Below are 25,372 nucleotides of genomic sequence, written 5' to 3' on the forward strand. Positions count from 1 at the left end.
GTTTGGAGCTGCACAGGGAGGTCTGCAGGCGGTAACGTGTCCCTGCTTCCAGAGCCATCCCGCGACGCGAGCTGCTCTGCCGGACCCCTGCGTCTGGCGCCTGTCGGCAGAGCAGGGGAGCTGAGCTCTGGGTCTGTTTGTGGGGGGAGGACCGTGGCTAGGACAGGAAGAGGGTGACAGCTTTAGCTGTTTGTTTTTCCTGGTAGGAAGGAGGTTAAGTTCCTGATCTGTGTTAAGCTGTGCTGAGTGGGGAAGGTAAGTCTCAGTTGCTGGGACTCAAGTCACTGGTCGTCAGCATAAGGGTGCAAAAGCCCTTGCATGCTAGGTGAGAAGAGATCGTGACTAATTCCTGAGACCTCTTTCCTGTGTACCAGGACTAAGATGCAGTCTAGGTTAAGAGCACAACCCATTACAGTCCTTCTCCACCCATTTTCTTTGTCTCAACAGTATGTGAATGAGAGTGCCATAAAAACACACATAGGTCTCAGGGCTTTGGTGGTTTTAAGCTGCAGCAACATGAGGGGATTCTCTCGCATCCTACTTTTACCTGGATCTGGGTTGCAAATTACCATCACTATGGTGATATTTTCATAATTAACCCCAGGGGCAGTGGATAAGAAGAACAAACCCAGTTCCTTGCAGAGGAATTAACTGTGCAAGAGCATTCACAGAGTGAGCCTGACAGGTGAGCCCTGCTGAAGGCTGCAGTCACTTTGGTCTGGGGTCTGGCTGTGGAAGGGAGCTTGCACCACCCGCAGATGCCCTAGGCTGCAGGTACCCGAGGGGGCTGAGAGGAAAGTAAGGGAAGCTTGAAAGCTGGTGGATTGTCAGAGGTGTCAGAAAGACTCTGTGTTCTCTGGAACAGGAAAAACAACTCATGCCACTGGAATACCCGGCAGCCACGGGTGAGGTCAGGCTGTGTGCCCCTGTGCTACCTGCCGCTGGTTTTCAGACTTGTGCAGAGGGAGGTAGAATGGCAGGGCCCCAGCCTTCAAATTCCTCTTGTCTCGGCCCCAGAAGCTTCCCGTTTAAGCCATGCTGATTGCGGGCTGATTGATGTAGGAAGTTCTCTTCACTTAATCCACCCATGTGCAGTCCCTGCCCAGCCAATGTCACTTACTGAGTGAGTGCTCTGCAGTCAGGAGGTTCTTCTCCTTTGGGATGGCTAATTCCTGGGTCACATCCCATTTCCCCAGTGAACACAGAAGTTTTATCGCCACTGTTTCATATGCTGCACTGAAGTCAATTCTGTCTTAGCCAATCTGTGCTGCAGAGTTCCCTTAGCTTCGTATGTTGTGCCTTCACTGTCTCTCTGCTGTCTGCAGTAGCATAGTAAATTAGTCCAAAGCGAACTGAGTTTATAAGCCTATGCAATATTAGAAGTCCTGTTTTAAAAAGACCTTTGAACATGTTTGTCAGAGCTGTACAAAGCCTATAAAACCCCTGCCCCAAACATGCATTAGTAAGTCATTTGTTCTCAGAGGCTCAAAATTGCTGAAAAGGTTTGGTATTTCCAAATGAAGTCTCAGATCTTACTGGTTTTGCCTTAATTTTGCTACCTAAGACAGTAGCTATTCTTATCCCCTTAGCATATGCTGGGCTGCCCACCTCCAAAAGCATGAACACAGGAAGAAAGATAAGAACAATTCTAGTCTGGTCGTTCCTCCTTTGTCTTGTCGGGGAGCAGCCGGGCTGTGCTGCTTTGGAGGAAGCTACTGGTCTTTTACATCGTTAGACAGAAGAACAGAGGAGGTGATAAGTGGTGAGACAGGAACACAGCTTGGTACCCCTTCATGTAAGTCTATGAAGTCGTAAAGCACCATTATCCAGGTGGGACCACTCTGAGTATTGTATGGGAAGGACAGATTCCAACAGCAGGTGCATCATCTTCAGGGCTGCCAGTAAGTGTCTGTTTTTAATTGGGAAATTTCCAAGAAAGGTGCTGTACTAGCAGGTAAGAAGTGCGTGAAATGCATGTATTGCCTACTACTGATACCTGCTTTATTTTTGTCCCTTCACAGAGTGATCGTCTCCTTATTAAAGGAGGGAGAATAGTCAACGATGACCAGTCGTTCTATGCTGATATTTACATGGAAGATGGTCTCATAAAGTAAGCAAGCATGAGATTTACATAGCGTATTATCTCCATCTCACGTTAACTCAGCTTCAGATTGGACGGTTATTGGCTTTTTTGTGGATGTGGTCTGTACCCAACTTGCCAACTGGTAAAACTTCATAGTTTTACCTAGCCCACTCTGATTAGAGGCTCAGCTCTCTGCAATGTGTGTGGGCACGTATATGATTGCGTGACATGTTTATACAGTAATTCTAGTGACTGAATGGCAGTTAGGCTGGGGATTTCATGACACAACATCCATTGTACAGCAAAGTTGTGTCTAATTGCACCAGGAACAAAATTTATCTTTGGCTGCTGTTTTGCCCCAGGTTAACAGTGTCAGCAGGAATGACACTACACGAGATTCCATTTGTTAGCACTAACAAGAGCAGTGCTGTGCTTCGGGTCCTCTACATCTTTGAGATTTTTGGGGAATTGCAGGCAAACCTCTGAGCCTCCTAGGCTTCTGCGTTTGTTACAGAGGTGCAGTAATAACTCCACTGTTTAAAGGCTGCAGTTCAAATGTGGCAAATACATTGCATTGGAACCAGCTCCAAGTTGGGTGAATTGAAAGAACCGTGATCGTGTATGGCAGGGGAACTTGAAAAAGCATTGCCTGTTCTGTGGTAAAAGGAAAATATTCAGCTTTCCCAAGATAGAATTTTTAAAAAGTTCAAAAGTAGAGATATAATTTTCAAGAAGAGGGATTGTATTTTTATGCGGCCGTTTTAACTCAGGGGCCAAGAGCAGTCTTAATAGACTAGTACTAGCACCGGGGCAGGGATCAGAGCCAGCTTCAGGTCTTGCTGTGGCACAGATATTTTTTGTATCCTTGGGCAAATCACTTCGCCTCATCTGCAACTTGGCGGTCACAGAATTTAATTGCCTTGGAGATGAAATACACTCATCAGTGAATTCTTGTAAGGATACAGTGAGCAGTTTGAATCCTTTGGTGATGGAATCATCTTAATAAAAAAGATGGAAAGAGCTGCTGGTTGTTGTTATGAGGACATTACAGCAAGCAGTTCTGTGAACATTTGGTATTCTAAGGAAAAAAAACCTGTAGGTTGGCTAAGGTTGAATGAAATGTGGAAATATAGTATACTCCTCATTTACCTCCCTAGTATGCGAAGGAAATCAGAAATTCCCCCTAAAACCAATTTGTCTTTTATCTTGATTTATCAAGGAAGACTGAGGAAGGCTTGATGAAAATAGGATTTCTGAAAGAAGAGATTTGAAGGCTGAGCACTACATATGGGCAGATAAAGGGATTGAGGTGTGGGGGATTTTTGAGTGAAAGAAGTCCTGAGATTCAGGTGACCTGGCCAGCAGGAGAACTGGATATGTCCAGGGAGGAGAATGTCATGTGGTAGAACATCACAAACTCTAGAGGACTATAAATTAGGGTATTTTAAGTTATGAGTACATATATAATGAAACATTTCAGGTTTGCTGTTCTCCGAAGATATTTATAGGTACTTAGGATTTTAGCTGCCTTCACTACAGCATGGCCCTGCTGATAGCAAAGAGGTCCTTCAGGTGCATGAAGGACAGAACATGAAAGGGAAGGTCCTGGAGCAGGAAATTGTCTTTCTGTGCTCTTCTGGAAGAGAGTGAGCACAGTGCTTCCAGGTTGTGCAGTGAGCCCCTAAATGTGGCAGCCAGCTGTGTCCATGCACTTTGTGAACTTCTTGTCAGCTCCCCAGAAGGAGGCTTTCCTTTGCCCTCGGGACTTAGTGCTGTGGATGGAATTACAAAACCCTGACAGGCCCTGGGCTGGCCTAGCAGCTGGGCGTTATGCTGGGAAATCATCTTTCTCTGTACATAAGCCTCAGACTTGAGCCTTACTTAAGGTGGGCAGGAGGCCGGGGGAAGGGGAGATATGAGGGATGCGGTTTACTGGAAGCAGGGCTGATGTGAGGGATTTAATGAACATCCACCCTGGGCAAACAGGTAGAACTGTTACACTGGTAAAACTTCTGGGGATTTCTGACTCTTGAGTCAATGGGGCATGAAGTGTCCTAGGAAGTTTCTTATAATACGCTGCAGAAATTTGCATGCCCATCAGATCACACACCCCAGCTACCCCAACCCAACGCCTGCCCCAGACAGCAGGTGCCATCACAGCCACCACTAAAGCAGTTTGACAGATGGTAGCCTGCCCCAGACTATGCAAATTGTAGTTTTAAGCAGGCAGGAGGATCCTGCGTTTTGCTGCACAGTGGCTTCACTGTGTTGGTACCTGCAAGCCAAGGTATGGGAATGGGAAGGAGTAGGGCATGGGCCGGGTAGGGGGAGTTGGCCTTGGGTGCTCCCTAGCTGAACTGTTGCTTGATCATGTTGTGGCTGGTTTTCCTTTGCGTGTAGCTTACCTTCTTGATGTGATCTCATCAGGCAAATTGGAGACAATCTGATTGTCCCTGGAGGGGTCAAAACCATAGAAGCCAATGGGAAGATGGTGATCCCTGGAGGAATTGATGTCCACACTCACCTGCAGATGCCGTACAAGGGGATGACAGCTGTGGACGATTTCTTCCAAGGGACAAAAGCAGCCCTGGCTGGTGGAACTACTATGATCAGTGAGTGCAGCAGGCAGGTTGTGACAACCCCCAGCGGGCTAATGTGTTTTTGAGGGCAGTTAAAGCACTGCTGCATTCAGTACTCTAAATTTGCAGGAGATCTGTTTGATGTTGGCTTCTGCAGCTTGCAGTGGTTTTTTTCAATTATTTTAAGAAGTTGAAGAAAGAGAGTACAGTCCAAGAAGGGTGTGTTGAACTTCCTACTTGGGGCAGTGGGAACGGACAGAAAGACAAATGACAAGAAGGAGCTAGGGGAAAGTTTGGAGGAAGGAGGAAGATGCTCAACAGCTGTCTGTGGTTCTGACTCTGTGGAGGAGGCACATGTCACAGACAATTGGGAACATGAACATATCTGAGATTTGGAAAAAATAGGGGGGAGGGTTGAGAAGGGGAGCCCCTCTGGGAGCTCAGAAACTTGCAAGCAAATCCCTGAGATCTGAGCGCCATCTCAGCACTGTGACCATGCAGAGACCCAATCCAGGATGCTTACTCTCCTTGCCAGGCCATCCCGCTTTTCTCCCTGCCTTGCTGGCATCTCGGATGGAAAAGGGCTCGGAAGAAAAAAATGCAGCCAAGTGTGCCGCTCTTGCTTTTGCTACCAGCAAATTGTGGCAAGGCAGGTCTGGCTGGAGCAGAACGCTGGTATCTTTTCATCCATCTGAAGTAAAGAGGGAGGGCTCTGAAGGTGAATTTTCTTGACCAATGGATGAAACATGCCTTTGGGTTCACTAAAACATGAAAAAACTCAGTGCATCAGCCCTCTTCTGCTTGAGTATTGGGTAACAGTAAACCACGGGGTGTGATAAAGGGCACCTGGAAAGCTCTTTTGGAGGGGCTGAGGAATGAAGGTCCAAATTTTGTTGTCTTACTAGAGTGATGCCTGGGGAAGGAGACAAGGTGTGCATCAGAATAACAGTGCAAATGTGGGCCAGCTTTGCCAATGCTCGATATTGCTTTTGTTAGCCCTGATCCAAATACTTTTTGCACTGCATTTTGGAGGTGCTTCTATTTTGAGCTGGGGAAGGCATTTGCAATAAAACCCCAATCCAAATGGAACTCCTTGATCTTAAGGGTTTTTGTTGTTGTTGTTGCGCTCTTGAAATGTTGCCTAGTTGGTTCTTTTTCTGTTTGTTTTTCTTACTGTTGTTTGTTTTAAAGATCCATGAGACCGTGCTCATCTTTTCAGTGCTCTGGCCCTGCTGAGTACAAACAGGGGCTGATGTATGAGTCCAGGGTAGCAGCAAGTGCAGTTTGCCTCCATTTTACATGGTTTTACACTTCAGCTCACTGCAGACTGGAGACTGAAGAGCAGGATGAGTCTTTGGGACTCTTTAGTGATACTGAAGTGCTGGGGAAGGAGATTTGCACGGGGCTCTTTGCCCCAGCTTCAGATCCTGCGTTCTGCAGTGTTCCAGCGTCTGCAGCCACTGATGCCCCTGAGAACCTCAAGAAGGAACAATGACATAACGTATTTTTCTGTTAAATAAAAATAGGGCAGCGTGCTCAGATGACTCCAAGCAGAGGAGCAGAGCGATGCCCCAGCATCCTGCACCGCTCAGAGAAATAAATAGTTCTAACTAAAAAGGAAAGGGAATTCTAGGTTCTTCCCTGGAGAATGCCACAGATGTGCATTGGTTTATTATCCAGATTTTACTGCCTGTGCAGTGGTCACAGTTGTCTGCACTTTGCAGAGTTTCTAGGATGCAAGAGCAGTTGTTGATCCCTTCTGTAAAGGACTGGGTTTCTTGCCCTCCCCTCACTGTTTCTCCTTATTCTGTGGGCCAAAAAAAAGAAACAGTTATGTAAAATGCACTGCAGCAGGGTGTGAGGATTACATCATGGGCAATAAAAGGTGCATTAGTGTTGCAGTGTGGGAGGACAGTACGTTTTAATGGGGTGGAAGTAGGGGTGAGGAAGGACAAGGCCCTTCAGCTTTCAGCTGATTTCTCAGCAGAAGTCTGAAAAAGCCCCTGGTGCTATGCCAAAGGCTGTTAAGGAAATGCACAGAGCCTTTACTTTCCGATAATATACTTGGAAGAGTCCAAGCAAATCATGGAGGTGGCGGGGGACCTCTTCAGAGCTGCCTCGATGTTTTATTTCGCCCATGATATGTGGCAGCTCAGAAAACAAGTCTGAGACCTTGGAGGTGCCTTGTGACTTGTGGGGAGGCAGTGGGGTCTGCATCAGGGGGCAGGCTAACTGGCAGAGCTGGTGGCCACCGGGGCCGGGAGCACCCTTCCTGATGCCTCTGCTGTGCCCTCTCCAGTGGACCACGTGTTCCCAGAGCCCGAGTCCAGCCTGGCGGACGCCTACGAGAAGTGGCGGGAGTGGGCTGATGGCAAGGCCTGCTGCGACTACTCCCTGCATGTGGACATCACCCACTGGAACGACAGCGTCAAGCAGGAAATGCAGACGATGGTCAAGGAAAAAGGTTTGCTGTGTGTCGGAGCAGGGAGGTGCTGCGCCCCACCGTCACACATGGGTGTCGTCTGCCCCCACCCCTGGGCTCACCGACCTGGTGGCAGCATGGCAGGGTCCATGCAGCGCTGTGGATGGTGCACAAGGCAGGGTTGTGTCCCAGCCTGCCGGTGTCTCGCTGTCAGCTTAAGCAGAGCTGCATCTTCCTTGTCACCTGTTAACTGCAAGGATGGTCCTTGGTGGAGGGAGGGGGAGGCTGAGAGGGTTATTTCGCTGTATTTGTGAAGTATTTGCACTCCTGAGACAAAAGTCAAAATATTGTTACAAAACATAAGAATTCTTGGCATTTTATGAATGAATTTCACAAAAATTGGACGTGTGAGTACTTTGGAGAATCTCAGAGCTCAGATTATTAGTGAGCACAAGTCTTGCTCAGACCCTCAGCACAAAGGTGTAAGAGTGTAGAGAGCGGTAAGTGAAGAAAGTACAAATATCTGGGACCATGCTCATCCAGGGAAAAGCCCACTGGTCCCAAGTGTCATCTGCTCATAACCTTCCACGTCGGTGGTCCCTTCCTCACAGGGACCTGCTGTGGGCTCTCTGCTCTGTCCTTACGGGGTGCAAAGCTGAGACTGCTGCAGCCCGGTAGCAGATAGTGGTTTTGCTTTCTTTCATCCTCTTGTTTGTGAATATCTGCTGGGATCCTCCATGGAGAGTGAGTGTCCTGAAGATAAACTAACGGGGAAAGCAAACCAAAACAGACAACCTTCTGCCTGACCTCCTGCTCTTGCCAAAGGCTCCCATTCCATTAGGTTTGAGTAATTCTCACATGCCTTGGATGTATTTGGGAAGAGAGAGAGAGAGCACTGTTTGCTCACTTCTTTTTTTCCCCTCTCTGCTTGTCCCCTAGGAGTTAACTCCTTCATGGTTTATATGGCCTACAAGGATTTGTACCAGATGTCAAACACAGAGGTAAGAGCTCCATTATCACTTTGGTTGCGTTTTAGTAGAGCAGTAGCTGGAAAAACAGCAGTAATACTGAATAACCGTAATATAGAGAGGAGATTCAGTCCACATAGCTTTTGTAGGAGGCTTGCAGCCACTGCTCCTTTCATCCTTGCTCTCTTCAGGCTTGTGGCACAACCATGAGTCCAGTTTATCAGCCACATGCAGCAGTGTAACTGAACTTCCACCATGAAGATGGTGGCAAGCAGAGAGTTGGATATGAGATTACAAAGAGCATCAGTGGGTGCAGGTGGCTTTCCGAAAGCACCATGCAGCATGACCACAGATTGTGGTCTTTGTGTGGCTGAATCCTTCCTTTCCACGCTGCCCCCTCCCTGCAGGCTGCCAACGTTTTCTCTTGAAAGTTATATTGTGGAGATCTTTAAGGTCATGCAGAAGCCAGGGGAACGGGTCTGTGTAGTAATCACTTTTTCTTGTCTCCCTTGTAGTTGTATGAAATATTCAGCTGCCTGGGAGAGCTGGGTGCCATAGCTCAAGTTCATGCTGAAAATGGGGATATAATTGCACAGGTAATTACTATTCTGGTTATGCAGGGACTGAAAATCTAGCCCAAGCAGACAGATTTGATGCAATGTATTAGCAAAGGACACTAAAGCTGCCTGGGCATCTTTTGAAAGATGATCTCTTTGATGCTGCTTGACAGTGATATTAGATTTACAGAAGTTTTCTGCTGTGAAGTATCTGGTGGGAATTGTGGTAAGGCGGTTGCAAGACATTTAAGCTCAGTTCTTCCGGGCGTTCATCTGCATTTTGACATTGAAACACCAGGAGTCAATTTCTCTATGTTTTGTTTCTCTGGAACAATGGAATCAGAGCCCATTTCGTACAAACACAACACACAACCTAAAGAAATCAAAAGGTCACGTGTTTTGGAGCATATGATTCTTCTGTTATCACGGACATTATGATTTTCTTTACTATAAAGACGGTAAAAATTCAAATTATTTAAGGGTATATCAGATACAGCCAAGCATTTCAACTTTTTTAAAAACAAAAGTACAATGAAACTGAAGATCAATGAAAATATTTCTATGACATTTAAAAGAAAAAAAAAACATTGGCAATAGTTTTCTCCTTAAGTAGGCAGTTTCTTGCAGAGTTAGAAAGACAGGCTTTTACAGATGAACTCAAAACAGATACCAAACATCCTTTTTTCCCCCTAAATTCTCACAATTTTTTTCAAATTATCCAAGCTACTCCTTGCGCATCATCAGGAAAAAAAAAGCTTAATTTACATTCTTTATTTTTACCAACTTTGTAGAATTTCCTTCTCACAATAGGAGATACTTTTTTGATTCAGCTTTGGCTGAATCAGTCCAAGTTGTCACTTTTTTTAAAAAGAGCTTTAGGAAATTAATTCATTAAGCAGCATCATGTTTGAAGAACTTTTCTGCCAGAATACAGGAAATATAAAATAGCTGAGTTTAAAAGAAGCACAAGATAATTTGGGAATGTGTTTTTTATAAAGCTTTTGCAGCTTTATGAATGAAATGAGTGAGAAAAGAGATTTGAAACCTCCGTGTCCTGGAAAAGCAGCATCTTCTCCCTGCTAGAGCTTTACCTCATCTCAAAGCAATGTGTGAGAGCTGAGATAGATGCAAGGATTGCACGCTGCTTCCCATCAGGTTACAGTGGGTTTGCACAGCAGCAGCCAGTTGCTAGTGTTTCCTTGGAATTGCTCACTTTTGACTGGTTGCCCTTTGAAAACTGCTGCAGCTTTACTCTTGCTTCCTCCAAACAGCAGCGGAGTTGTGCTACTGCTGGGCACCAGCCTCTCATGCAGGGTGGCAACACCAGATTGCTGCTCCACGGTGTCAATTTTCAGCAAAATCGTGCTCATTTTGCTGAGACTCGATTCAATTGCCATCTGTAATTTGATGCCTTTGGCTGTATGTGGCCTTTTTATTTTTGGAGGGGCTGAGATGATTTCTCAGGAAACCTTTGAACGTTTTATTCCTGAAGAGGAAAGCCAGGGGCGCAAAGAGAGAGTTGGGCTGCGAAGTGTTGGCTGCCGTTGGGGCGCGAGGCGGTTCGAGAGCAGGTCCTTAGGAGCGGCCCTGTCCCAAAGGAGGCCTGACCTGGGCTCGTCCTGCATGGGAGCAGCTTTTCCATCCTCAGACTTCTCGGTGCCAGTGTTGTGTGGAGGCCGTTTGTTTTTGTGCCAGACGTGTTGTCGCCAGCAATAGCTACTCTCACCCCTATCAGGAAAAGATTAATATTTTCCATCTGGATGAGCTTCTCATATTTTCGTATTAGCTTCTGTGAGGCTCAAAGAAACTCTGTTGCAGCTTTTGGGCAATAAACAAGAGACATTTTACTTACTTCTGGATAAAAACAAAGCTCATTTATCTTCCTTTGCTAAATGCTGGATCTAGTAGACAGCTCAGTTCAGTGTAAGAAAAGCTGAAACACTGCATTAGCGATTACTCTAATGGAACAGAATAGGCCATTGAGTATGGTATGTTCACTCTAGCAGCTCTTTTTCAATACAGAGAGACAAAGACCTCTGCATTGCACGTGATCAGTTCAGAGAGTTTAAATGTATTTGAAAAGTGTTGCAGCAAGAGAAGAACTTTCTCTCTGCTATAAGCAGGCAGTCAGCTAATGGAGCTGGATTTGCAAGGGAATTGTTATGAAAAGATGCTGTGTAGAGTTCAATTGGGTAGGTGTGTTGGTCTACTGTGTTAAAGTTGGTACTGGATGAGATAAAGTCCAAATACGTCAATGTTTGTTAAGGCTGGGGAAGACATTGCTCAGTTATGGTCTGTAACTACTTATCTCTTCCTGTCTCTTTTCGTATTCTTGGGAGATGAAGGAGTGTGAATTAAGAGGTCAGTCTTTGAGCATCCTTTCAGACTACAAGAATTGACTTTTATTTGGACTTTTTAGGGTCCCACTGCCCAATCTGATGGCTGTTTCACATGAAAACAAAGAGTGATCAAAGGAACGGTCTTGGCTAGAGGTTATCTCTTATTTCAGCTGTCTACTCACAAGACACCCCAAAGCTATTAGATTTACTGGCACTTCACAGCCCTGGAAACTGCTTCCTTCTGATTGGACTGATTGAAACAGAACATTACAAACCGGTGAGGGGTTCAGAGTACTGTTAGATTAGACTGCGGACATGAAGCTTCTAGTCATCAGCTTGGTGGCTGTTCCCAGGAGGAAGAGTTGAGGATGTGTCTTCTCTGTTCCCAATTTCAGTCCCTTTGACTTTCAATGTTGTTTCTCCAGAGCAGTCAGTGTGTTTCTCCAGAGCTCAATCAACCTAGGAGAGGCAGTTGTAGGGGAAGAGATGTCGGCAGAAATAGTAGTAGTAGTGCAAGTAGTGCAAGACCTGAACAGAAATAGGACCTGAGCAGGAAGACTCCAGACCTGACACTCTGCGGGGTGAAGAGCAAGACTCGAAAATAATGTTGTCCAGCCTTTGCCTAGCATTTGCATTGCAGCAGAGAAAGTGTCAGAGGAGGCAATGCACACCAGTTGCACCCTGTGCAATCTCATCCTTCAGTACACTCTTAAAGAGTGTACTGAAGTGCTGTGCACGTATTTGTTATCATTGCTGGGGTTACACAGTCCTGGCACAGACTGATGGCTTTATTTAATGCCAGTAACATGCTCAGTACTCTACAGCACACAAGAAAAAGCACATTTAAAAAATCTTGCTTGCAGGCTTACTATTACTGTTGCTGTGCATTTGCTTCACACCTTATGGCAATGCTTGGAGAGTTCTTGGCCTGTTGTGCAACTGTCCGTAGCTTCTGCAGATCAAGGGTCAGGTAGCAGGTGGAGAGCAAACACGTACATTGCCACAAGGGCGGTGACAGCACTTGGATAGGGGTGTGAGAGCTAGAAAGATCCCTGAGTACCGAGGTCCAGGTATGCCATGAAGTCCCTCTGCATTTTTCTTTTGACCTCTGTCTAAGAGAGCTCTTTGAAATGAGGATGTCTGAGAGAAGAATACCTCTAAGGTACAGTAGAAGGGAGGTATGCAGGTCATTACTCAAACACACAGAAAAATTATCTGTGGTCCTTATTTATAACATCAAAATGTTTGGGTTATTGTTAATACAGAAACCAACTTCCCACACCTGCAACTTCTATATATTTTGATACAGGACAGGATTTAGCACTTGCTGAAACCTGATTAAGTAGCAGCGGTGGGGGCACAGAAGCATCCTTGGGGGGAGAATTTTTGAGTTTTATTAGCTTTGACTTTTTTTTTTCTTGGTAGTTTCTACTAGGACTACTTGCATTTTGGAAGAGGAGCCAGGGAGGGCCTGGGAAAGGGACAGTAAATGTATCAAGTGCTGTTAATGGAGCTGGGGAGTTTTGAACCCTTTTGCCTTCATTCTGTGCTTGTTTCAGAGAGGATCTTCTAGTCAATGTCAAAGCTCCCTCCAAACACTCCTATTTCCTCCTTCTCACTGTTTGTTTCCCTTGAACTCTGTGACCTCTCAGAAAGCATGGATTGTTCACCATGTACACTAGGTCCTCAGGTTGTAGGTGGAGGGTGGTCCTCGGGGCGGTGCTCGACACTGGAGGGATCTGCTTTTCTCTGTGGTGACTAGACTCAGAGTCTGGTAACATCCCTCTGTCCTTTCAATGTTCTAGGAACAAACCAGGATGTTGGAGATGGGAATAACCGGTCCTGAGGGCCATGTGCTGAGCAGACCCGAGGAGGTAAGACACAGAAGTCTGTTCCAGCCTTGTTGCACTGAAGCACTTTCCCCACAAGTCATAGAAGGGCTTTGTGTAATGGCGCCGAATAGGGATCTGTGTATGCATGTGCATAGAGGTAAATAGGTAAATATAAATATATATAAATACACCCCCCCCAACACACACACACACGTGTGTATGTATCCATATGTACATGTATATATCCATTTACCCATATATCCAAGGCAGTATTGTCTTGTTCATCACCAGCTCAGGAGAGAGAGAGGTGCACTTTGGTGATGAAATTTTTCAAGTTTTGCTTGAGTTTCCTATCAGAGACAAGGGCTTCCGAGTCTTCAGGAGATTAAATCATCAGTAAAAATTTCTGTACGGGCATAGCAGCATTTAGGGCTGGTTACTGGGCAATCACTTTGTATAGATGTTTCCACTGATGTAAAAGGCCTGAGAAGAATCAAATGATGAGTGTTAGTCCCTCTAAAAATTACCCATTCATGTCTTTCAGAGCACAAACAGAGATTCCAGCCTCTCAATCTAATCTCTGCTTAAGGTCTAAAGTGTGTTAAAATCAGACAGACAAAGCCATTGGTGGAAGGAGTGGGAGGGAAGGAGAGAGGGAATTTCCTGGTTACAAATCATTGTCAAGACGCTAATTAGATTACTTCTAATTTTAGCTCACTGGGTATTTTTCTGTTTGGCTCGTTAATGTGAGTTGAGTCTACTTTTAGGGTTTGGGTTTTTTTTTTTTTTTTTTGAAATGTCAGCTTGAGATAGCTCCCTGCTCAGAACTGTTTTTAACTTACCCCAGCACATGAAAGAAGGAAGCAATAGGAAATTTGTACAATAGCAAAGCTCTGCGTAGAGGAGCACAGGGACAGATTTGTACTTCGTGGTCTAGTGGAAATAGAATCAGCTGGCTTAAATTAACAGTACGAGGAGATGATTGTATTATGCCTGGTAACAATGTATGGAGTCTAGTAAAATACAGAGCTTATTCTCCTCGGAGTATGAGACAGTAAACTATTTTCCTGCACAGTGAAAAGACTCAATGTAAAATACAGTTGACCGGATTCCCTCTGTGTGTAAACTGACATTGATTTTTATGGCTCTAGACCTTTTGCCGCTAGCTGGCAAGCTAATGCGCAATTATGGGATACTGTGATTGTGCCAGAATTTGAGAACTGTCCTATTATCATAAGACAGGCACTGCGGTTCCTGCCAAAGCCGATAAAGGATTGTTGAGTGCTTGATCTCGAAATGCCATTAAAGCATAAAGCAGCTGAGAACAGTGCAAGAAGGCTCTAGCTATAGTCTGTGCAGCCAAATCCAGATCTTACTGCCTTTGAAAATAGACAGTGTCCCTATTCCAGAACATCCTTACCTAGGAAAACGTTAGAGGACGCTGACATGCAATGACACTGTCACCCTCCACAAAACCTGTAGGTTGAATCAGCTGCAGGATGGCAGAAGATTCAGAGGGTGGCTCCAGAGCTCAGTGAGTGTGCTCTGTCTCAAAGTGACCTTGGTGGGGGGGTTAAAGACGTGCTCTTGTATCAGGTCATGGTGATGATTTGGTAGTGCAGGATGGTGCCACTCCAGAATGTGGATTCATTGTGGTTGCAATGACCACGTTTGCTCCTGTCCACATGTTAAAACTCATCAGCTGCACAAACTTGTAAGTGCACTGGTAAAAATATTTTCCTGTTTGCATTTCTGTTTAAACAGTCTTTAAACAGAAGTTGAAATACTCTTTTAACTAGGCTGATGAACTTTGCCTCAAATAGGCCCCTAAAAGTTTCAAAGCAGGGTGTATGAGTATGTGTGTAGCTGGGTGCAGTGGTCTGTTTCTCCAGCTTCTGGGAGAATTCAGGTTTGCATAACCAGCGTCCTGGCCTACAGACGCTTACTGCATTCCCTTCAGCTGGCAGTCCCTGTGTCCCCAGGGAATTAGCTGATTGGTACATTGTCTTTTTAAGGCTTCTGTTTTGAAATTTCTCATACCAAAGCTTTACGCCAAGCTGTAGAGCAAACACTTTGAGAACCTCTGGGGTTGAGCTCAGGCTGAACAAGGGCTGATGTAAGAGTCCAAAGATATCCCTTATGTTAAAAATCCACCCTGCTCTAACAGCAAGCGAGACAGTGAAACACAGAGTGGCTGTCGCAACAGACTAGGGAACCATAAGCCGGACAGCCGGACAGATAGACCCAACGCGAACAGCCTGCCAGGATGTAGCTGCTGCCCCCGAGCCACGGACAGGATGAGGTTCAGTTATGACGAGCAGAGCCCCAGGAGAGCCAGTGGCACTGGAACAGTCCAGTGGAGCACATCAACCTCCATTAGGCCCTTTAGAGGCCTGGCAGCAGTCTCTGAGCCTTGCTGTCACACATGGGTAACAGTCCCCCCGGCCCCTCTGGTCAGCAGGGAAGAGAGCTGGAAACAGACAGTGGAAAACGTTGGATCCAGCTCCCTGTGCTGGCCACAGTTAGAGCACAGACCTGGCAGGCCCTGTTCTGCAGAGGGTCATGTGCCTTTAGCTTGTGGCTTGAGGCAGGCCTTAGGAAGACTGAAGTTTTCCCCTCAAGCCTCCTTGATTAACTTGCCCTTAGGGAATTCCTTGCTATAACAAGTGCTAAAATGCTGTTAAAAAGCTGCCCGAGTGGAAGCAGGAACTGATGGGTTATCATTTGGACAGACAGCTGTGAAAGAGCTTTACAGGGTTCGAGTTCAGGCCGAACATTGATTAGCACATGAAGTAGCACTGAGATTGAGCTCCTCGGCTGAGATTGCAGCTTGAACTGGTGAACTTCATGTGAAATGTCTTGCAGTGTGACTGGAAGTGTGTGACTGAGAGCTGTTTTATTTATGGAGTGAAGGGTCTTTTCTGTATACCATTTGTGTTGGGCAAGGGGCAATAGGTGAGGACACTGAGGGGGTCCTAAGGAAGCAAACAAGACTATATTGATCAGCCCAACAGACAGTATCCTTATGAGCTTGGAGTCATACCAGGCAGTTTTAACACTTTGGGAGAAGGACACTCCTGTGGCAAGGGCAAGAGGGAGGGCACAGGGTGTCACCGGTAATCTGGTGTCGCCGGTATGCTGAGATGAGCAAAGGCTCTTTCCTCTCAGTCTGGCGCTTCTCTGCAAGTTGTGTGCCATTCTCTCTTCCAGCTGGAAGCAGAAGCAGTCTTCCGGGCCATCACTATTGCTAGCCAGACCAACTGCCCTCTGTATGTGACTAAAGTGATGAGCAAAAGTGCTGCTGACCTCATCTCGCAAGCCAGGAAAAAAGGTGAGCTGCTGCTCCTGCTGTACACAGTCTTGCTGTCACCCCAGGATCCTGGACGGTTGGGTTCAGTGGTCCCTCTGTCCTGTTTTTTGCCAAAAAGGAGACCTGTGCCTTGAAAGTAGTCTAATGGGATTGCAGTTAGTTTGGGGATTTACCTAACTCTTGTGGAGGGGCAAAGGGACACTGCATCAGGCCACTTGGAGCCACCTTCTATTGTCGCATCAGGTAACACAAATGTGTGGGTCGCAGGTAAGGACGGTGCTCTAAATACCAAAGTTTATTTGTGGCTGTGAAGGGCTCTCTATGCAAGGAGATTCATCCCATCCGTGTGCAAGTGATCTGAGCTGCTGTATATAGCCCCAGCCTCTGCTTGATGTGCTGGCCCTTGAGGAGGTACCTGGGGGCCTTTTTGGGTGGAAGGGAGCTCCATCTGGCACTGGAGCACAGCGACTCTCTTCTTGCACGTGCAGGCACATAGGCAGCTGCATTCGATTTGCCTCTCCTCCCCAAGAGCTGGTGAACAAGGAGGCTGACGGAAATGGTTCTCTCTGGCAAGACCTTGGATGTGAGGAGTGGCAGCAGCCCTGCTCACATCCCTTGCTCCTGCCACTGGCAGGAAAGACACATGTGCATGCAGACACACGTGCAGAGTGAGACACACTTATGAGCAGGATTATAGGATGGTGCTGGTCCACAAAAGCTGTGGACTGTGCTAGGTGAGCCTATGGGAGGCTGCACCAATTCTAGCTCAGCTGCCTGGAGCGTTCTGGGCTTCTTCAAGACTGAGATTTCACCTGATGAGGAGTGAAGGAGCTCTGCACCCTCCTGCACTCTCTGCTGTAGAGTTCCTGAATGGCATTGAGACTTTGAAGATCTACGACCCCTACAAAAGGGCAAAGAAAACGTAAAAAAAGTATTTGTAGAGAGGATCTCGCTGGAACTGATAACGGTGAGACTGAACAGTGATAAAAATCTCCCAGAAGCATTGCAGCCAGAAGCACGCACCCCAGATTGCAGAGACCATTTGGAAGAAAAAGCACGATTTTGCAGTCCCCACCCAAGTTTATCAGTGTGACAAGCCTTGGTCTGCAGAAGGTCCTTGGTCACCAGCTGCTGCACTCTCACCTGCTCTCTCCCTGGAGTCAGGCTCCAGGATATGTCTGAAAAGAACCAGTGTGCAAGTGAGAAACAGGATCAGGTAGAGCAGAGCCAGCCAGCACTCTCATGGCACTTGCTAAATATTTACAAGGGATAAGGAAAGCGGAATCGAAGGAGATTACAGTGGAAGACATTGTGAGAGCTTTGATCATCGGCCCAGTGTGGATTAGGTGTGAGACAGCATTGTGGGTCTGCCTCCCACATTGTGAGCTGTTACTTCTTACTAGAATTACCTGGCTCCTGCCAGGTATTTCTGTGCTGTGTGTCAGCTCTGAAATGTGGCTGTGTCACTGCTGGGCTGAAAGTCACCAGGGTGAAATGCCTCTCGCTAGCAGAGCTGGGATGCCGGAGCAGCCAGCCTTGCAGAACGGATCAGAGGGGACCAAGTGGCTTCTCTGCTGCAAAGGCAGCTCAAGTCTGGAAGTACCTGTTTCCAGGAAGTAGCAGGAGGCCAAGCTGCCAGCATCATTCGTGTGTGTGTGTGTGTGTGTGTGTGTGTGTGTGTGTGTGGTATCTGCTGGAGTATACAGCTCCCTGAGGCTGTGTCTTCCTGCTCGGTGCTCCCTCCAGGCTTCCAGTGCCAGCAGAGACTCTGCACCCTTGAATAGCTAGACTGGGACAGTTCCTGGTGCCTGTGGTGGTGGGCAGGGCTTCCTCTTGTTACCGCTGTGGGCCTTGTAGAGTCCCTTCTGTCTGCTCCAGTTCCTGAAATCAAAGCAGATAACGCAGGACAGGCTGATAAGGGTTTACGGGGTCCTCTGGGCATGTGCCAAGCTTTTCGTAACACTGGAAGGGAGAAGGAGTGAAGACTCTGCCAAAACAAGATCCATTTTGTCCCCTTTTCCAGGCAACGTAGTTTTTGGCGAGCCAATCACAGCCAGTCTCGGGACTGATGGGACGCACTACTGGAGCAAGAACTGGGCCAAGGCTGCAGCGTTTGTGACCTCCCCACCTCTGAGCCCAGACCCAACAACCCCCGACTACATCAACTCCCTCCTGGCAAGGTAGGTGACTGGCCTGGAAAATTTTCCCTGTGCAGGTGGCTCTACTGGCTGATACTGTTGGTAGGAAAGGAGCAGGCCTTTGGCCTTGAATAGGGAAGGAAGGGGTTATAGAATAGTTGGGTAACTTAGACATTAGTCCAGCCTGCATCATTTCACTGTAGATTATTTAATGAGCTGCCTGATGAAATGTCAGGGGGAGGCACCATAAGTTAAACATCAGTAACAAGAAAAATACCAGGGCAAGTAATCGTGAACCATTTTAAGTGCCCAGAAGAAGACAAAGAAATGAGGGTCGGCTAATATAGATTTGTCAGTAACAGAGTATTCACCCTGATCTGGACAAATTAGACCTATGCTACTGAATAGAGGCAAGTGCAAAAAGCTACCTGTAAGCTAAAGTAGACCCTCTGCAGAAACTGGATGGGGAATGATGGCCTGGGTTGCAACTGTGCAGAAAAAGATCTGGAAGCTACAAGGTATCCGCTAACTATCATGAATCCACTGTGTTGAATAAAAGGCAGATTTTTCTCTCACCCATATGGGTAAGCATTAGTACTGCCTGCAGAGTGCACGAGGCCTTTAAGGACAGCTCATGCACATCTGACAGGGATGGTAGAGTTTTTTTTCCCCCTTAGGGCAGGGTGTGGGGAAGGGATCTGTTGAAAATACAGAGCAAGTAATAAAATCACCTCAGCACTTTGTCTTGACCTTTCTTTCCGAGAGTTATACTCCCTCCATCTTCTCACTGGCGAGGAATGCTCAGCAGCGAGGAGCAGAGTCCCTTGCTGTCTATATCTGCATGCCGTGCGTGAATCACAAACTCCTTTCACCCTGTGTTTGCATGCTGAATTGTGTATGTGGCAGCTGGTCCTTGTTAGCCAGTGGATATCTGACACTGAGGCAACTGTAAATGGAAGTAACCTTTGAGCTAATGTTAGAAAAATGTCTGACTAGATGAACAAGGGTCAGTGAAAGGAGTATTGGCAGAATGGCAAATTAGGATAAACCTGGGCTGTGCCAGGCTGGAGAGGCATTGCTGGATATGTATGGAGATGTCGCAGCTGGCATAAGAGAGCTGCCACTGCCTTTGAGGTCTGAATATGCAGTTCACCCTGGATTTTGCTGTGGTGAACGAGCTACGTGGGCTTCCGCTCAGTCTGGAAGAATGAAAAGGGTGCAGATCCTAAGGCCTGGAAAGGAAAAGTGAGCACAGCTCCTGAAGGAGAGAGAAGAGTACTTCTGGGTCCTTGCAGCCCACACACGTCTGTCCCATGCTCTGTCCTGACACCTTTCCCAGGTCATTTTCTGTGAGGCTTCGGCATGTGGAAAGGCTGAGAGGCTCCAGCTGGGCTGGCTGGCTTTTTTTCTTGCATGAGGACAAATCTGGTGGAGATTAGGAAGCATGTTTTGTCATAGACCGGGGTCTCTGCCTGCACAGTCAGTCAGACATATGGCAGAAATTATAAAGGAAGATAGGGATTACCGGTGGATTAGGACTCTGATTCACAGCCCAGAGCACAGGGTCTTTGTGTCAGTGTTGTTCTGGATTCCAGCGCAGCCAGTCTGGGAGTCCGGTGCCCACAGTCATCTCCTTCCCGCAGGTGGCTTTGGGAGCTGACCTGGGTTGGTTTGCTTTCTTTTTACCCGGCAAGGATGGCTTTCCAGTTGCCATGTGTGTCTTCCTGGCTCTCCGAGTACTGGCAGCAGCCAGGTGGTTTCCAGAGAGCTATGTACAACTCCTCACCCTGCCCTGCCGGCTGTCAGGTCGCTGTCACTGCCTGTTTCTGCCCTCTGCTGTCATCATGGGGAATGGGACAGATTAAAGCATCTCAGTTTACTGGTGGCCCTTTTCCAGGCAGGAGGGATTCTTTATAAACAACATTAAACAGGCAGCTGCTGTGAAGTGCAGTAATTAAGTTTTTCTGAGCACCCCGGAGAGAGCTGCTTTTGGGGGACTCCTGACTTGGGTAATCTCACTGGCAGATTTATGTCTGGCTGTCGGGGGTGTTTGCTTTTGTGGCTGTGATGTGGGAGAGATGCTGTGGCTTGGGCCAGAGGCTGTAACTCGAGCCAGCCTACACTTTGAAGCACATCTTTTTGGTCTGCAGCTCCATCTCTTTGTCTGACTGTAGCTCATCCTTTGAGGGTGCACGCTGTACTGAAGAGGAGCCGCCAGGGAACTCCAGCTGGACAGAACAGCTCAGCTGTGCTGGGTCTCCCCTCCCAGAGCGCTGGGGCCAGGGCAGGGGTGGCCTGTGCACTCAGGGCGGCTAACAGCATGAGCGGAGCAGCTCAGGCTCAGCCCCACCTAAACCTCCACCTGTAGCCATGTCTTCTCACCTGCCTGGAGCACTGACCTGTCATGCTCTTGGCAAATCGACAGAGCAAAGAGCCTGCCAGCTCTGTAGCTGCTGAGCTGTTCAGGGCCCTAGTTCCAGTTTGCAGCAAGCAAGAGGCATCCCTTGGAATAGGGGAAGGTTAAGCCTGCCCCTTGGGGATGCAGGAGCTGGCAATACATCATGAAAGGGCTGGCTTTAGAGGACAGTTCTCAGGTATAAATAAGCCTCTCCTCCCTGTGACAGGAAGGCTGCCCTGTGAAGAAAACCCGACAAGCTGCCAGAAATAGTTTTTCTAACTCACCTTTTTTTTTTTTTTTTTCCATTTGAATTAGTGGAAATGACTGAGTCTGGTATGGAAGGATATTTTGTGGCTTGACGCAAAGGCCACCTTGTTCTCCTGTAGTCACACAGTTCCTCAGGGCATTTTCCCCAAGAGCTCAGCTGTTTACTTCCATGTGCAGCATGCTGGTCCGTCTCCTGTGTGGATGGTGCAGCGTGGCTGAGTGCTCCTGCCCACGTGCTCTGTTTCAGGCTCTCAGGTAATGCATCCACCACAGAGGCCGAGTCGTGTGGAAGCTTCCAGACAGAAGGAATGTAGAAACAGGGATGTAGAGTAAAACAGAGAATTGAACTAGGGGCTGCCCATGCACAGAGGAAATCCTTGTCCCTCATATCTCTGCTTTTGTCTGACCAACAAAATGACTGATGATGCTTTTGTTGCCACCACACTTCAGTGGTGACCTCCAGGTTTCGGGAAGTGCTCACTGTACGTTCAGCACTGCACAGAAAGCAATTGGAAAAGACAACTTTACAGCAATCCCAGAAGGGACCAATGGCATAGAGGAACGGATGTCTGTCATCTGGGACAAGGCAGTGGTAAGAGGCACAGCAGGGAGGAAGAAGAGTGTTTGGACAGGATGGATGGACACCTTGGATGTCCTGTTTTCTTGTCCCTAGCAGAGCTGGACACCCAGCAGCACATCTCCTTTCTGGCTTCGTAAGTCAAAACAAGCAAGGACAAGAGAGGGAGGTGTAGCGGGTTCAGGGTGAACAACCAGGACCTGTGAAGTATACATGTGCTGCAGGATTATTGTGGAGGAGTTGGGGGCTGAGATGCCTGATTTGATGCAGTCCCTAGCCTGCCAATTTGCTTCAACAGGTCACTTCCTTTTATACCTCGGTTTGTCTGTCTGTCCCTCTGAAGCTAATAACAACAGCAGCCATACTGGGTCTGGGCTGAGCTAGTCAGTATCTTGTGTTCAACTGCAAGCTTAGTGCTTCCTGGGGTGGTTCTTTTCCCCTTCCCCCAAAGAGCGCTTCATTCTCTTTTGTGTCCGAGCAGGCCACAGGAAAGATGGATGAAAACCAGTTTGTGGCTGTGACAAGCACTAATGCCGCAAAAATCTTCAACCTGTACCCACGGAAAGGGAGAATAGCAGTGGGCTCAGACAGCGATCTAGTTATATGGGATCCTGATGCAGTGAAGATTGTCACAGCAAAAAACCATCAATCTGTAAGTCCTCTGCTTATCTCTCTGTGCGAGCACTGTAGGGTGGGTTTGCTGAGGAGCTTTACGTATAAAGGTTTCCCTTGCTGTTGGCAGCTGAGCACTGCCAGCAGTACAGGTGTGACTGGGAAGGAGGGACTGAGTACAAGCTTTGGGCGATGCAAGCTGTGAATGCAAGGAAGGACGTCTGTGAGCTCTGGGGGTCTGCGCACAGGGCATTTCTCACCCAGCTGTGTTGCTATTCTGAACTTGGCCCATGCAGATGTATTGACACACGTTTCTCCTTATCTGGTTTCCTCTTCCAAATCAAAATGTCTCCAGACTTTGCCAGCATACTTACATTCATGTCTTACATCAAGCCTAGGTAAGCCTGCCTCTGTTGTTTGAGTCCTTGCTCACACTGAGCTCTCAGGCAGCAGGTCTTCGTTCACGTCAGAGGCTGTGGTGGGTCCTTAATGTGACGGAGCAGTGAACTAAAGGCGGCCTCTGGGGCAGGCAAGGCTATTACTGGTGGCCTCTCCGTGCACTGGTGACTTCAGCAATGGGGTATGGGGACCAAGCAGCCTTGAGGGGCAGGCCTTCTAGTTCAGAGAGCTGCAGTGCTCATGTCCTTCCTGACCGTCATCACCTGGTTGCTGCAGGTGGCTGAATACAACATCTTTGAAGGGATGGAGCTGCGTGGGGCCCCGCTCGTTGTCATATGCCAGGGGAAGATTGTGTTGGAGGATGGCAGCCTGCATGTGACCCAGGGCACTGGACGCTTCCTGCCCAGCAGTCCTTTCCCTGACTATGTCTACAAGCGGATCAAGGCCAGGAGGAAGGTGAGGAGATGGTCACTGCCAGTGGAATGGGGGACCCGGACACTGCTTGCCTGAACTGCCCTTTTTCCTGGTAGCTGATTATTTTTCCCTCTGCTTTTTTCACTGGATTCTGGAATCAGTGCTGCAAATCTCTGTATTTTGGACTTATAGTTGGGATATCTGAGGCTTTTGAGTCGGTGCTGATTGTGTGGCTCCGTCAGAGGCAGGAAGCTGGACTGCGTAAACAGTGGGTGAAGCCAGTCCAGTAGCTCCCTTCTTGTCCTGCTGCTGCAGAAGTCTGAAGGGAAGAGCCTAGTTTAAAAACTGGGAGATGGGACAGAAATGGCCTTCTCCTTTCCCATTCATGTAGCATAAATCCCTGCTGAGGGACTGTGTTGCACAGGGCCTTGCATGCTTTGCAGATGGGGATGGAGGGAGGCCATCACACAAAATGAGCGGCGGGTGAGCGGGGCAGCCACGCTGTGCGGAGGCCTCTGGGGAGCAGGACAGAGGGGCGCAGGGTGGCAGGGTGTTACGTACCTCCGCCGCGGACTCTGGCAGCCGAGGGTCGCTGGAGCGCTCTTCTTCTGGTGCTGCTGGCTCCTGATCCAGCTCGCAGCGGTGGGGACACTTCATGGGGGAGGAGAAGCGTCACCGTTCTCTCTGGTAACAGATGGCCGAAATGCACGCCGTGCCACGGGGCATGTATGATGGACCTGTGTTCGACCTGACCACCACCCCCAAAGGGGGCACCCCTGCGGGATCAACCAGAGGGTCCCCCACACGGCAGACGCCCCCCGTCAGGAACCTCCACCAGTCCGGCTTCAGCCTGTCAGGTGAACATGAGCAGGGGCTGGGCTGGGGGAGCGTGTAGCCCCCGGCTGTGTGGTCCCAGCCCTGCGTCCCAGGGGCCTGGGTTGGGGGTGCAGGGGGCTGGGGAATGGCGTGGGGCAAGCTGGGCATGAGAGCAGTTGGGGGGGGGCGGGGTGAGGCCTGGTGTGTCCCTTGGTGGCCATGGCTGGAGCCGCCCTCCACCCTGCTTGCACCTCACAGTAACAGGTGGGTTCTGGCCGCAGCTTGCCTGGAGGTGCCGGAATAGCATCAGGGCCATCTCTTGCCCTGTGGCCCCGTTCAAGGAGAGGTGTCTACAGAGAAATTGAAGCCTCAGCTTTCTGCCTGGTCGTTACAGGAGGCAGAGGCAGGGCTGGTCAACACAGATGAACTTGAGGAAAGACATGGGAGGACCTTCTGGGAGACCTCATGCTTCCTGTCTGCTCAGTCCTGTGAAGAAAATCCTCTAACTTTGCTTTCCTCCTACCCTTTGTGCTTGCTTATCCTCCTCCAGGAACCCAGATCGATGAAGGCGTTCGCTCAGCAAGCAAGCGCATTGTCGCGCCCCCGGGAGGCCGCTCCAATATAACCTCCCTGAGTTAAATGTCCAAGCCAGGAAGGAAACAGAATCCCCTTCAAGCAAAGGAAGAAAAATGGTACATCGCTGTTCGAGAAGGAAAAGCAAATAAACCTGTTTTGAAGATTCAATAAGCCTCAAGCCTTATGTTTCACAACTGCTACTTGCTACCTAGCTTTAAAGATACTGCTTCATTTTGTTTTATGCGTAGCCTTAAACCTCTGTTGTTGTTGTTGGTTGGGTTGGGTTTTTCCTTTCCATTTTTGCATGCATGCCGCTCAGACAGGTCCTCAGTTCGGAGCCTGTACTGTATGTGTTGAGTGCTCGTGGGATGCCGCGGTGCAAGAAGGACCGCGACTGGCGCAACCCGGCCCAGTGGGAGCTGAGGCCAGCGGTGGGTGACAAGTGCAGCGCGGGGTGGGGTGGGTTAGCGGGAGCCCCATGGGACAGGTGGGCCTGTGTGTTGTGTTCACGTTGTTTCCACTCAGTGCTCATCAGCTGTTCACCATGAGGCCCGCAGGGAAGCCTGAATCATCTCTGTAACAACTGTCACAGCGCCTCATGTAAGAAATTTTATTACTTTGTACATTTTATTAAAAAAAAGAAAAAAAACAAAGCAATTGTTCCTTCCAAACAACTCCTGGTGCTGGTGGTTTGTCTGTTTTCCTTCTTAAGGCTGTTGGCGTGTGGTTTGCGCTGGTCCTTACGAGGGTTGGGGGCGGTGGAGACGGGTCCCACCGGTGCCTGACCTGGGGCAGGGGGAGCACCAGGAAGGGCTTTGGGCTGGGTTTGAGCTGAAGCAGCTGCAGTGCAAGGACAGACGGTCGGCTGCAAACAGCGCGGTGCTCTGGGGCTGTAAGTGCCACCGCACCGACGGAGCTCCTGAGGCGCCGGGCAGGAGGATCAACAAAACCGTGCTGCGAGCACTGGGGGTTTTTTGCTGGTTGGTGGGTTTTTTGTTGTTTTTTTTTCTAAGTCTCCCTCCAAAAAACGGCTGTTCAGGTCATCTGCCTGGTCTCTGCCGGGAGCGTGACCAGGCCCTGCCAGC

At 48.4% G+C, this 25,372-nt stretch overlaps 1 protein-coding gene across 4 annotated transcripts in view; it reads left to right on the forward strand.

The window, feature by feature from the left end:
- Positions 1-24,961, forward strand: part of DPYSL3 (dihydropyrimidinase like 3) — a 52,518-nt gene extending 27,557 nt beyond the window's left edge. For all 4 annotated transcript variants that reach the window (XM_068959611.1, XM_068959613.1, XM_068959612.1 and 1 more), the window contains exons 2-14: positions 2,022-2,110; positions 4,511-4,695; positions 6,962-7,126; positions 8,024-8,085; positions 8,568-8,648; positions 12,754-12,822; positions 15,991-16,111; positions 18,114-18,270; positions 21,344-21,485; positions 21,952-22,122; positions 22,758-22,937; positions 23,590-23,752; positions 24,262-24,961. In XM_068959611.1, the coding sequence (XP_068815712.1) occupies positions 2,022-2,110; positions 4,511-4,695; positions 6,962-7,126; positions 8,024-8,085; positions 8,568-8,648; positions 12,754-12,822; positions 15,991-16,111; positions 18,114-18,270; positions 21,344-21,485; positions 21,952-22,122; positions 22,758-22,937; positions 23,590-23,752; positions 24,262-24,350 (1,674 nt within the window). In that variant the 3' untranslated portion in view covers positions 24,351-24,961. The remainder of the gene's footprint in view (positions 1-2,021; positions 2,111-4,510; positions 4,696-6,961; positions 7,127-8,023; positions 8,086-8,567; positions 8,649-12,753; positions 12,823-15,990; positions 16,112-18,113; positions 18,271-21,343; positions 21,486-21,951; positions 22,123-22,757; positions 22,938-23,589; positions 23,753-24,261) is intronic.
- Positions 24,962-25,372: the final 411 nt, after the last annotated feature.

Source organism: Struthio camelus, chromosome 13 (assembly GCF_040807025.1).
Source record: "Struthio camelus isolate bStrCam1 chromosome 13, bStrCam1.hap1, whole genome shotgun sequence".
NCBI classification, from domain to species: domain Eukaryota; kingdom Metazoa; phylum Chordata; class Aves; order Struthioniformes; family Struthionidae; genus Struthio; species Struthio camelus.